Source organism: Argopecten irradians, chromosome 4 (assembly GCF_041381155.1).
Source record: "Argopecten irradians isolate NY chromosome 4, Ai_NY, whole genome shotgun sequence".
Taxonomy (NCBI): domain Eukaryota; kingdom Metazoa; phylum Mollusca; class Bivalvia; order Pectinida; family Pectinidae; genus Argopecten; species Argopecten irradians.
The window spans coordinates 51829648-51844443 of NC_091137.1; the positions used below are offsets into that span (position 1 = coordinate 51829648).

At 35.2% G+C, this 14796-nt stretch overlaps 1 protein-coding gene across 1 annotated transcript in view; it reads right to left on the bottom strand.

The window, feature by feature from the left end:
- The window catches only part of LOC138322355 (nucleoporin NUP188-like), a 217793-nt gene that overhangs the window by 105360 nt on the left and 97637 nt on the right, over positions 1-14796 (bottom strand). Inside the window, exons 17-20 of the mRNA XM_069266395.1 lie at positions 8858-8945; positions 5469-5545; positions 3577-3691; positions 2948-3068 (exon numbers count right to left, since the gene is read on the bottom strand). Of these exons, the coding sequence (XP_069122496.1) occupies positions 2948-3068; positions 3577-3691; positions 5469-5545; positions 8858-8945 (401 nt within the window). The remainder of the gene's footprint in view (positions 1-2947; positions 3069-3576; positions 3692-5468; positions 5546-8857; positions 8946-14796) is intronic.

The window sequence follows — 14796 nt, forward strand, 5'->3', positions numbered from 1 at the left end:
TTAACGACATATCACACTTGGCTGTATCCAATATCATTTTATCACAAATGGAACATAAATATCAAATTTGACAGAAAATACGACTTTTTGAAGTTTTCAATTTTTCGTTTGAGCAACAGAGTAAGTAAAGCACTGCTCGAGTACCCTAAAATTGTTTAAAATTATATTCAGGTTATCATCGTTTCACCATCAACAGCTCAAGTTGATGAATCACTGGATATGCCAAGTTTTTTTAGGTTTATTAGGTCTAGTTTGTCATCTACACTAACCTGTAGTTATAGTTAACTGTTGGCCTTCTCTATTAAATCTACACTAACCTGTAGTTATAGTTAACTGTTGGCCTTCTCTATTAAATCTACACTAACCTGTAGTTATAGTTAACTGTTGGCCTTCTCTATTAAATCTACACTAACCTGTAGTTAAAGTTAATTGTTGGCTTTCTCTATTAAATCTACACTAACCTGTAGTTATAGTTAACTGTTGGCTTTCTCTATTAAATCTACACTAACCTGTAGTTATAGTTAATTGTTGGCTTTCTCTATTAAATCTACACTAACCTGTAGTTATAGTTAACTGTTGGCTTTCTCTATTAAATCTACACTAACCTGTAGTTATAGTTAACTGTTGGCTTTCTCTATTAAATCTACACTAACCTGTAGTTATAGTATGTTGGCTTTCTCTATAAATCTACACTAACCTGTAGTTATAGTTAACTGTTGGCTTTCTCTATTAAATCTACACTAACCTGTAGTTAAGTTAATTGTTGGCTTTCTCTATTAAATCTACACTAACCTGTAGTTATAGTTAACTGTTGGCCTTCTCTATTAAATCTACACTAACCTGTAGTTATAGTTAACTGTTGGCTTTCTCTATTAAATCTACACTAACCTGTAGTTATAGTTAACTGTTGGCTTTCTCTATTAAATCTACACTAACCTGTAGTTATAGTTAACTGTTGGCTTTCTCTATTAAATCTACACTAACCTGTAGTTATAGTTAACTGTTGGCTTTCTCTATTAAATCTACACTAACCTGTAGTTATAGTTAACTGTTGGCTTTCTCTATTAAATCTACACTAACCTGTAGTTATAGTTAACTGTTGGCTTTCTCTATTAAATCTACACTAACCTGTAGTTATAGTTAATTGTTGGCTTTCTCTATTAAATCTACACTAACCTGTAGTTATAGTTAACTGTTGGCTTTCTCTATTAAATCTACACTAACCTGTAGTTATAGTTAACTGTTGGCCTTCTCTATTAAATCTACACTAACCTGTAGTTAAAGTTAATTGTTGGCTTTCTCTATTAAATCTACACTAACCTGTAGTTATAGTTAACTGTTGGCCTTCTCTATTAAATCTACACTAACCTGTAGTTATAGTTAACTGTTGGCCTTCTCTATTAAATCTACACTAACCTGTAGTTAAAGTTAATTGTTGGCTTTCTCTATTAAATCTACACTAACCTGTAGTTATAGTTAATTGTTGGCTTTCTCTATTAAATCTACACTAACCTGTAGTTATAGTTAACTGTTGGCTTTCTCTATTAAATCTACACTAACCTGTAGTTAAAGTTAATTGTTGGCTTTCTCTATTAAATCTACACTAACCTGTAGTTATAGTTAATTGTTGGCTTTCTCTATTAAATCTACACTAACCTGTAGTTATAGTTAACTGTTGGCCTTCTCTATTAAATCTACACTAACCTGTAGTTATAGTTAATTGTTGGCCTTCTCTATTAAATCTACACTAACCTGTAGTTATAGTTAACTGTTGGCCTTCTCTATTAAATCTACACTAACCTGTAGTTAAAGTTAATTGTTGGCTTTCTCTATTAAATCTACACTAACCTGTAGTTATAGTTAATTGTTGGCTTTCTCTATTAAATCTACACTAACCTGTAGTTATAGTTAACTGTTGGCCTTCTCTATTAAATCTACACTAACCTGTAGTTATAGTTAATTGTTGGCTTTCTCTATTAAATCTACACTAACCTGTAGTTATAGTTAACTGTTGGCCTTCTCTATTAAATCTACACTAACCTGTAGTTATAGTTAACTGTTGGCCTTCTCTATTAAATCTACACTAACCTGTAGTTATAGTTAACTGTTGGCTTTCTCTATTAAATCTACACTAACCTGTAGTTATAGTTAACTGTTGGCTTTCTCTATTAAATCTACACTAACATGTAGTTATAGTTAATTGTTGGCTTTCTCTATTAAATCTACACTAACCTGTAGTTATAGTTAATTGTTGGCCTTCTCTATTAAATCTACACTAACCTGTAGTTATAGTTAACTGTTGGCTTTCTCTATTAAATCTACACTAACCTGTAGTTATAGTTAACTGTTGGCTTTCTCTATTAAATCTACACTAACCTGTAGTTAAAGTTAATTGTTGGCTTTCTCTATTAAATCTACACTAACCTGTAGTTATAGTTAACTGTTGGCTTTCTCTATTAAATCTACACTAACCTGTAGTTATAGTTAATTGTTGGCCTTCTCTATTAAATCTACACTAACCTGTAGTTATAGTTAACTGTTGGCCTTCTCTATTAAATCTACACTAACCTGTAGTTATAGTTAATTGTTGGCTTTCTCTATTAAATCTACACTAACCTGTAGTTATAGTTAACTGTTGGCTTTCTCTATTAAATCTACACTAACCTGTAGTTATAGTTAACTGTTGGCCTTCTCTATTAAATCTACACTAACCTGTAGTTATAGTTAACTGTTGGCTTTCTCTATTAAATCTACACTAACCTGTAGTTATAGTTAACTGTTGGCCTTCTCTATTAAATCTACACTAACCTGTAGTTATAGTTAACTGTTGGCCTTCTCTATTAAATCTACACTAACCTGTAGTTATAGTTAACTGTTGGCCTTCTCTATTAAATCTACACTAACCTGTAGTTATAGTTAATTGTTGGCTTTCTCTATTAAACCTTACCAATAGTTTCGGACTTGGCTGAGCCATAGTAACGCCATTTCTGGAACACCGGGAATATTTCCCGCAGGAAATAAAGGATGGGAGCCATCAAATCATTCTCTCTCCCTTCAGCGAAAAACGGCTGTGGAACAAAACGCAAAATCAATTTTCATTACATATCTTTAAGCATTATTTTCAATATCTTCTGGGGTTATGAAGTCATGGACAAAAAAATGGACGGACATTCTTTAGCGTCTATGAAAAAAATGTCTATACATTTTTTGTCTATGACTTCATAACCCCAAAAGATATTGAGAATAATGCTTATAACTTAGTTCATCAATCAGGTACTAATTATGCATAAATTTCCGTAATTTTATTTACTTTTACAATAAAACAAATTGAGTTGCTGCGCATGATATCTTATCCAATAATTCAGTTTGGCCAATGACTGTGCTGCTTTTAAAATTCCCCGCGAAACCATTTTGTATATAGGACGTATTGACGTACAATTCCTTCGGTCTATGGAAAAATAACCTCAATAGAAATGAGTGTAACTTATGAAATTGAATTATATACGGATTAGAAAACTCCACCTGATATCCTCTGCTTTCATAAAGATTAAAGCTAGTTACTAAAGTCAGTCTTACCTTGATGAAACTGCTGATGAAGTCGAGGAATGCCATGGTTACAGGATATCTGCCTTGGTTACATTCATAGCCTGCCAGGATAGCTCCATACAAACCAGCACTTAGACCCTGGCCACTGTTACATAAACAAACCAGCACTCAGACCCTGGCCGCTGTTACACAAACAATCACCTAAACCAGCACTCAGACCCTGGCCGCTGTTACACAAACAAACCAGCACTCAGACCCTGGCCGCTGTTACACAAACAAACCAGCACTCACACCCTGGCTGCTGTTACACAAACAAACCAGCACTCACACCCTGGCCGCTGTTTCACAAACAAACCAGCACTCAGACCCTGGCCGCTGTTACACAAACAATCACCTAAACCAGCACTCAGACCCTGGCCGCTGTTACACAAACAAACCAGCACTCAGACCCTGGCCGCTGTTACACAAACAAACCAGCACTCAGACACTAGCCGCTGTTACACAAACAAACCAGCACACAGACCCTGGCCGCTGTTAAACAAACAAACCAGCACTCAGACCCTGGCCGCTGTTACACAAACAAACCAGCACTCAGACCCTGGCCGCTGTTACACAAACAATCACCTAACAATATTCATGTTTAAGGGCTGATTGTCAGCCTACATTATCAATGTTCTCAGAATTGTAACGAGAAATGGGTTAGCAGGGTTCACACCAGCTTTTGAAATTCTGTTGCCAACATTTTCACCAAAGTGAAATTCTTTTGCCAAATTAGATTTCTTGGAATAAAAAAAATTACTCTAAATGTAAATAGTTGATCTTACATGAGTGGCTATGTGATATGAAATTTATCAAACAAGTTCAATAATTTTTATATGCCAAGAGCCTGTTGGTGAGTGGCACATCAAATTATCTAATGAGTTTGATAAATTTCATATTACATAGTCACGAGTGTAAGATTCTATTTATCACATAACTTTTATTAATAGAAATATAAGTGAAACTTTTGATTTTGTCTCTATATAATATAAAACAGTAGAAATCCGGCTCAGATGTAATGCTTCCGTCTACTGAGACAATCATATTGTGACGTCATTAGATTATGATGACGTCAAAACTACATGTGATGTCATAATATTGTTATTACACGTATGTCTTACGATATTTATGACATGGCCGTATGACATGGCTGGACGGGCCAGTTATGTGAAAAGTATTGTTTCAAAACCCAGGAGACAAACTATATGTCAAGACATATGAGAGAGAGAAGATAATTTAATATAATATTACATTAAATTTATTGATAACAAAATAAGTTTTCCCATTCCTTTTGAAATTTCACTATCAATATTATAAACATTAGCTTTGAACATTATGATAGTCTTGTATAGCGTTAAGTAGGAAATTTAAACGTAAAAGATTTATGAAGACCACACATTTTATACATAGTGTTTTACTATTAATAATGAAAATTTCATTATCTACATATAAATATTTCAGACAGATCCTTTTCATACTTTCTGAGAAAGCATGCTGCAGGCTTAATATGAGTATCCTTGGCCTTTCGGTTCTTGAGAAGAAGTTGCTTAAATAATTTTAGCCTTTATGACCCCTGTGACCTTGAATGAAGGTCAAGGTCATTCATTTGAACAAATTTGGTAGCCCTTAATCCCAGCATGCTACAGGCCAAATATCATTACCCTTTCGGTTATTGAGAAGAAGTTGTTTGAATAAAATGTTTACAGATGGCGGATGCCGACGGTGCACGGCGACGGACAGTGCATGATTACAATAGGTCATCCTGACCTTTCGGGTCAGATGACCTAAAAATCCAAGATGGGATTTTTTATAGCAAAGTTTTACTGTATTATTCATACATTTAAAGAAAAGTACTTAAAACTATTTCTACCCAAGTTTTATACCTGAGAACCTCAGCTAAGTTGTCCACATTCTCCATGAGATAAGGAACCATCCCAGTCTGTTTCATGCTGTGCCAAACCTGGAGTACAATAACACTCATCATCATAACAAAATATCATTAGGTGTGATCCAATGTAGTTTAACATAAACAACTAGAACTGTTCACTCCATCATAACAAAATATCATTAGGTGTGATCCAATGTAGTTTAACATAAACAACTAGAACTGTTCACCCCGGGGCCATCATAACAAAGGGACATCACTCTGATCAAAGAGTCTGATATCGAATACACGTAGAAAAGGGATTATTGCCACCAGGTTTCATTGAAATCCTGATGGTAGTTAAGGAGGAGAAGTTAATTAATCAGAATCCAGTATACCACCCCAACCTGCATTATAATTCTTTATTCAGCACTAAACAATCAGAAACCTCCATTTTGTTTCCATGGTAACAGTTATTAAAATATTTGAAAAGCGTATATTACGCCACTGACCTAAAGACAGACAAACAGTGTGATTAAAGAATCTTCCCAAACTTCAGGGGGTTTAACTAATGACCGACAGACAGTGCGATTACAGTATACAGAGGATTCCAGCTATTCGCAAAACAGTTATTGGAATATTTCGGTTATTTACATAAGATTCTGCAGTCTCAATTTTTTTTCTGAAAATAAAATTGGGTAATTTTCAATTTTGCAGTGTAATTTTGGTGAAATTCGCCGATATATGTTTCAATGTACTTCGTTTTTACTAGAAATCAGTATGGTGACACATTAACGTTATCGTATGGCTTTTTATTTTATGTAGGAATCGGCAAAGATATTTGACACTGATATGATTTGCATCAGCAGGCCTAGATTGTTATCTTGGTATCATCATTGACTCAAACATTTAATTAAGGCATTTACGCTTTAAATTTGTTTATTCATTAACAAAACGTATCTGTAGTTCAAGATTGCTTGGAGAAACCATGCTTACTAACAACTGCCACTCATTAGTAGTCTCGCTCAACCAGTCTCTTGTTCAATACACCAGATAGGTGTGTATTAAGCGTTTCATTGAACCAGATATGGAGGCATATGTGAAAAGTCAGTGTGCAATGACTAGCTGCAAGTTTTGTATAATATGGATGCAAAAAAATACTTGCTACTCTACTTCTGTTTCTACTCTTCTTCTGTTTCTGAAATATTATCGAGCTAATTCATTGATCAACAATTCCAGAAGAATTTTCTCAAAACACATTTATGCCTAGTGAACACATGGCTTCATCACTTGCCGCCATATTCGAATTCTTACACACATGTCAAAACAACAAGTTGCAAGTCGCCCTTTGAAGTTTAATCACGATCACAAGCTAATTTTGTACAGGACAAATGTATGTTAAGATGTTCATTAATTTATGTAGGTTTAAACTTAACATGTAAATATTTGCAGACACAATTATGTTTAGGTTGTGATCGTCTGTAGCCAAGCTTTCTCTCAAACAGATTCATGTGTCGATTAGCGTAAACAAGAACCTCACATTGCACCATTTTTTGTTACTAGGATTAAAAATGATTTCGAACTTCAATAATCATTACCTGTTGTTGGTTTCTTACATAAATCGTCTACGTATACATCAAGTGAAGGAAACAATATGTATAATATTGAACTTGAGTATTCACAGGTGCCATCACCGCCTACACCAATACTCCGGTTATTCGCCTATTTTCTTCTGGAAAAAATCCTATGCAAATAAGCGGAATCCCCTGTACCCCCAAAGTTCATGAAATTTAATAGAATTTTAGTTGGCATTCATATAACCATAAATGCCTAATGAATGTGGTTCAATGCTCATATTAACCCCAAGAGATCTATTAGGAATAAACAATTCATTTTCATCAAGCAAGGAACAGCTATTTCAACAGCTATTTTCACTGGTGTGACAATTTTGACATCACAATGATAATGACTTCAAACAAAATAAGTGGATGGCAGTTCATGCACTGGTAAACACCAACTGCATTTGGTAAGGTTACATAGAGAAGTTGCAGCAAAAATGTGAATATATTCCACTATACCCAAACTTTGGGGAGGTAAAAGCATGGATCTATGATGGATTATAGAGAGGGTAATAGCATGGATCTATGATGGATTATAGAGAGGGTAATAGCATGGATCTATGACGGATTATAGAGAGGGTAATAGCATGGATCTATGACGGATTATAGAGAGGGTAACAGCATGGATCTATGACGGATTATAGAGAGGGTAATAGCATGGATCTATGATGGATTATAGAGAGGGTAATAGCATGGATCTATGATGGATTATAGAGAGGATAATAGCATGAATCTGTGATGGATTATAGAGAGGGTAATAGCATGGATCTATGATGGATTGTAGAGAGGGTAATAGCATGGATCTATGATGGATTATAGAGAGGGTAATAACATGGATCTATGATGGATTGTAGAGAGGGTAATAGCATGGATCTATGATGGATTATAGAGAGGGTAATAGCATGGATCTATGATGGATTATAGAGAGGGTAATAGCATGGACCTATGATGGATTATAGAGAGGATAATAGCATGGACCTATGGTGGATTGTAGAGAGGGTAATAGCATGGATCTATGATGGATTATAGAGAGGGTAATAGCATGGATCTATGATGGATTGTAGAGAGGGTAATAGCATGGATCTATGATGGATTATAGAGAGGGTAATAGCATGGATCTATGATGGATTATAGAGAGGGTAATAGCATGGACCTATGATGGATTATAGAGAGGATAATAGCATGGACCTATGGTGGATTGTAGAGAGGGTAATAGCATGGATCTATGATGGATTATAGAGAGGGTAATAGCATGGATCTATGATGGATTATAGAGAGGGTAATAGCATGGATCTATGATGGATTATAGAGAGGGTAATAGCATGGATCTATGATGGATTATAGAGAGGGTAATAGCATGGATCTATGATGGATTATAGAGAGGGTAATAGCATGGATCTATGATGGATTATAGAGAGGGTAATAGCATGGATCTATGATGGATTATAGAGAGGGTAATAGCATGGATCTATGATGGATTATAGAGAGGGTAATAGCATGGATCTATGATGGAATATAGAGAGGGTAATAGCATGGATCTATGATGGATTGTAGAGAGGGTAATAGCATGGATCTATGATGGATTATAGAGAGGGTAATAGCATGGATCTATGATGGATTATAGAGAGGGTAATAGCATGGACCTATGATGGATTATAGAGAGGATAATAGCATGGATCTATGATGGATTATAGAGAGGGTAATAGCATGGATCTATGATGGATTATAGAGAGGGTAATAGCATGGATCTATGATGGATTATAGAGAGGTTATAACTCTGTGTTGTTACCTGTGTTGGGTGTTTCTTGGCTACACTTGTCAGACATTGGATACAGGATGTCACAAGGTCTAGTGGTAGAGGATTGAAGCCAGCAAACCTGTATAGGAAGGAATGATTTGCTATAAACATCTGACTAAATACAATACAACATACCGTAGAAATGAAGTACACCGTAAGACCAGTAAGTTGTTAAAGATTGCAGCTTATTTGATCCCTGTGACCTTGAATGAATGTCAACGTCATTCATTTGAACAAACTTGGTAGCCCTTTATGCCAAAATGCTACAGGCCCAATTTCAGGCCTCTAAGCATCTTAGTTATTCACAAGAAGTTGTTCAAAGATTTTAGCCTATTTAACCCCTGTGACCTAGAATGAAGGTCAAGGTCATTCATTTGAACAAACTTCATGGCCCTTCATCCCAGCATGCTACAGGCCAAATATCAGTACCCTGGGCCTTTTGGTTATTGCGAAGAAGTCAATTAAATGAAAAGTTTACTGATGACAAAACATGATGACTATAAGCTTCACCTGATGACTATAAACTTCACCTGATGACTATAAACTTCACCTGATGATTATAAACTTCACCTGATGACTATAAACTTCACCTGGTGACTATAAACTTCACCTGATGACTATAAACTTAACCTGATGACTATAAACTTCACCTGGTGACTATAAACTTCACCTGGTGACTATAAACTTCACCTGATGACTACAAACTTCACCAGATGACTACAAACTTCACCTAATGACTATAAACTTCACCTGATGACTACACACTTAACCTGATGACTATAAACTTAATCTGATGACTATAAACTTCACCTGATGACTATAAACTCACCTGATGACTACAAACTTCACCTGATGACTATAAACTTAACCTGATGACTATAAACTTCACCTGATGACTATAAACTTCACCTGATGACTATAAACTTAACCTGATGACTACAAACTTCACCTGATGACTATAAACTTCACCCGATGACTACACACTTAACCTGATGACTATAAACTTAACCTGATGACTATAAACTTAACCTGATGACTATAAACTTCACCTGATGACTATAAACTTCACCTGGTGACTATAAACTTCACCTGATGACTACAAACTTCACCTGATGACTATAAACTTAACCTGATGACTATAAACTTCACCTGATGACTACAAACTTAACCTGATGACTATAAACTTCACCTGATAACTATTAACTTCACCTGATGACTATAAACTTAACCTGATGACTATAAACTTCACCTGATGACTATAAACTTCACCTGGTGACTATAAACTTCACCTGATGACTACAAACTTCACCTGATGACTATAAACTTAACCTGATGACTATAAACTTCACCTGATGACTACAAACTTAACCTGATGACTATAAACTTCACCTGATAACTATTAACTTCACCTGATGACTATAAACTTCACCTGATGACTATAAACTTCATCTGGTGACTATAAACTTCACCTGGTGACTATATAAACTTCACCTGATGACTATAAACTTCACCTGATGACTATAAACTTCACCTGATGACTATAAACTTCACCTGATGACTATAAACTTCATCTGGTGACTATATAAACTTCACCTGATGACTATAAACTTCACCTGGTGACTATAAACTTCACCTGATGACTATAAACTTAACCTGATGACTATAAACTTCACCTGATGACTATAAACTTCACCTGGTGACTACAAACTTCACCTGATGACTATAAACTTCACCTGATGTTTACAATCTTCACCTGATGACTACAAACTTCACCTGGTGACTATAAACTTCACCTGATGACTATAAACTTCACCTGATGACTATAAACTTAACCTGATGACTATATAAACTTCACCTGATGACTATAAACTTAACCTGATGACTACAAACTTCACCTGATGACTATAAACTTCACCTGATGACTATATAAACTTCACCTGATGACTATAAACTTCATCTGGTGACTATATAAACTTCACCTGATAACTATTAACTTCACCTGATGACTATAAACTTCATCTGGTGACTATATAAACTTCACCTGATAACTACAAACTTCACCTGATGACTATAAACTTCATCTGGTGACTATATAAACTTCACCTGATGACTATAAACTTCACCTGATGACTATAAACTTCACCTGGTGACTACAAACTTCACCTGATGACTATAAACTTCACCTGATGTTTACAATCTTCACCTGATGACTATAAACTTCACCTGATGACTATAAACTTAACCTGATGACTATATAAACTTCACCTGATGACTATAAACTTAACCTGATGACTACAAACTTCACCTGGTGACTATAAACTTCACCTGGTGACTATAAACTTCACCTGATAACTATTAACTTCACCTGATGACTATAAACTTCACCTGATAACTATTAACTTCACCTGATGACTATAAACTTCACCTGATGACTACACACTTAACCTGATGACTATAAACTTCACCTGATGACTATAAACTTCACCTGATAAATATTAACTTCACCTGATGACTATAAACTTCACCTGATAACTATTAACTTCACCTGATGACTATAAACTTCATCTGGTGACTATATAAACTTCACCTGATGACTATAAACTTCACCTGATGACTATAAACTTCACCTGGTGACTACAAACTTCACCTGATGACTATAAACTTCACCTGATGACTACAAACTTAACCTGATGACTATATAAACTTCACCTGATGACTATAAACTTCACCTGATGACTACAAACCTCACCTGACGACTATAAATTTCACCTGATGACTACAAACTTAACCTGATGACCATAAACTTTACCTGATGACTATAAATGACTATAAACTTCACCTGATGACTATAAACTTCACCTGGTGACTATAAACTTCACCTGATGACTATAAACTTCACCTGATGACTATATAAACTTCACCTGATGACTATAAACTTCACCTGATGACTATAAACTTCACCTGGTGACTATAAACTTCACCTGATGACTATAAACTTCACCTGATGACTATATAAACTTCACCTGATGACTATAAATTTCACCTGATGACTACAAACTTAACCTGATGACAACAAACTTCACCTGATGACTATAAACTTCACCTGGTGACTATAAACTTCACCTGATGACTATAAACTTCACCTGATGACTACAAACTTCACCTGATGACTATAAACTTCACCTGATGACTATAAACTTCACCTGATGACTATAAACTTCACATGATGACTATAAACTTCACCTGATGACTACACACTTAACCTGGTGACTATAAACTTCACCTGATGACTATAAACTTCACCTGATGACTATAAACTTCACCTGATGACTATAAACTTCACCTGATGACTACAAACTTCACCAGATGACTACAAACTTCACCTGATGACTATAAACTTCACCTGATGACTACACACTTAACCTGATGACTATAAACTTAACCTGATGACTATAAACTTCACCTGATGACTATAAACTCACCTGATGACTACAAACTTCACCTGATGACTATAAACTTAACCTGATGACTATAAACTTCACCTGATGACTATAAACTTCACCTGATGACTATAAACTTAACCTGATGACTACAAACTTCACCTGATGACTATAAACTTCACCTGATGACTACACACTTAACCTGATGACTATAAACTTCACCTGATGACTATAAACTTCACCTGATGACTATAAACTTCACCTGATGACTATAAACTTCACCTGGTGACTATAAACTTCACCTGATGACTACAAACTTCACCTGATGACTATAAACTTAACCTGATGACTATAAACTTCACCTGATGACTACAAACTTAACCTGATGACTATAAACTTCACCTGATAACTATTAACTTCACCTGATGACTATAAACTTCATCTGGTGACTATATAAACTTCACCTGATGACTATAAACTTCACCTGATGACTATAAACTTAACCTGATGACTATATAAACTTCACCTGATGACTATAAACTTCACCTGATAACTATTAACTTCACCTGATGACTATAAACTTCACCTGATAACTATTAACTTCACCTGATGACTATAAACTTCATCTGGTGACTATATAAACTTTACCTGATGACTATAAACTTCACCTGATGACTATAAACTTCACCTGGTGACTACAAACTTCACCTGATGACTATAAACTTAACCTGATGACTATAAACTTCACCTGATAACTATTAACTTCACCTGATGACTATAAACTTCATCTGGTGACTATATAAACTTCACCTGATGACTATAAACTTCACCTTATGACTATAAACTTAACCTGATGACTATATAAACTTCACCTGATGACTATAAACTTCACCTGATAACTATTAACTTCACCTGATGACTATAAACTTCACCTGATAACTATTAACTTCACCTGATGACTATAAACTTCATCTGGTGACTATATAAACTTTACCTGATGACTATAAACTTCACCTGATGACTATAAACTTCACCTGGTGACTACAAACTTCACCTGATGACTATAAACTTAACCCAATGACTACAAACTTCACCTGATGACTATAAACTTCACCTGATGACTACAAACTTCACCTGATGACTATAAACTTCACCTGATGACTACACACTTAACCTGATGACTACACACTTAACCTGATGACTATAAACTTCACCTGATGACTATAAACTTCACCTGATAACTATTAACTTCACCTGATGACTATAAACTTCACCTGATAACTATTAACTTCACCTGATGACTATAAACTTCATCTGGTGACTATATAAACTTCACCTGATGACTATAAACTTCACCTGATGACTATAAACTTCACCTGGTGACTACAAACTTCACCTGATGACTATAAACTTCACCTGATGACTACAAACTTAACCTGATGACTATATAAACTTCACCTGATGACTATAAACTTCACCTGATGACTACAAACCTCACCTGACGACTATAAATTTCACCTGATGACTACAAACTTAACCTGATGACCATAAACTTTACCTGATGACTATAAATGACTATAAACTTCACCTGATGACTATAAACTTCACCTGGTGACTATAAACTTCACCTGATGACTATAAACTTCACCTGATGACTATATAAACTTCACCTGATGACTATAAACTTCACCTGATGACTATAAACTTCACCTGGTGACTATAAACTTCACCTGATGACTATAAACTTCACCTGATGACTATATAAACTTCACCTGATGACTATAAATTTCACCTGATGACTACAAACTTAACCTGATGACCATAAACTTTACCTGATGACTATAAATGACTATAAACTTCACCTGATGACTATAAACTTCACCTGATGACTATAAACTTCACCTGATGACTATAAACTTCACCTGATGACTATAAACTTAACCTGATGACTATAAACTTCACCTGATGACTATAAACTTCACCTGATGACTATAAACTTCACCTGATGACTACAAACTTAACCTGATGACTACAAACTTCACCTGATGACTATAAACTTCACCTGATGTCTACAAACTTCACCTGATGACTATAAACTTCACCGATGACTATAAACTTCACCTGATGACTACAAACTTCACCTGATGACTATAAACTTAACCTGATGACTATAAACTTCACCTGATGACTACAAACTTCACCTGATGACTATAAACTTAACCTGATGACTATAAACTTCACCTCATATTATTTACAAATTTATGCATTTGTCTTTAACTCTTGTGAAACACAATCACCACATACAGTCTCCCACATAATCTCCCACATACAGTCTCCCACATACAGTCTCTTACATACAGTCTCCCACATACAGTCTTCCACATAGTCTCCCACATAGTCTTCCATATACAGTCTCCCACATACAGTCTCCCATATTCAGTCTCCCACATACAGTCTCCCACATACAGTCTCTTACATACAGTCTCCCAC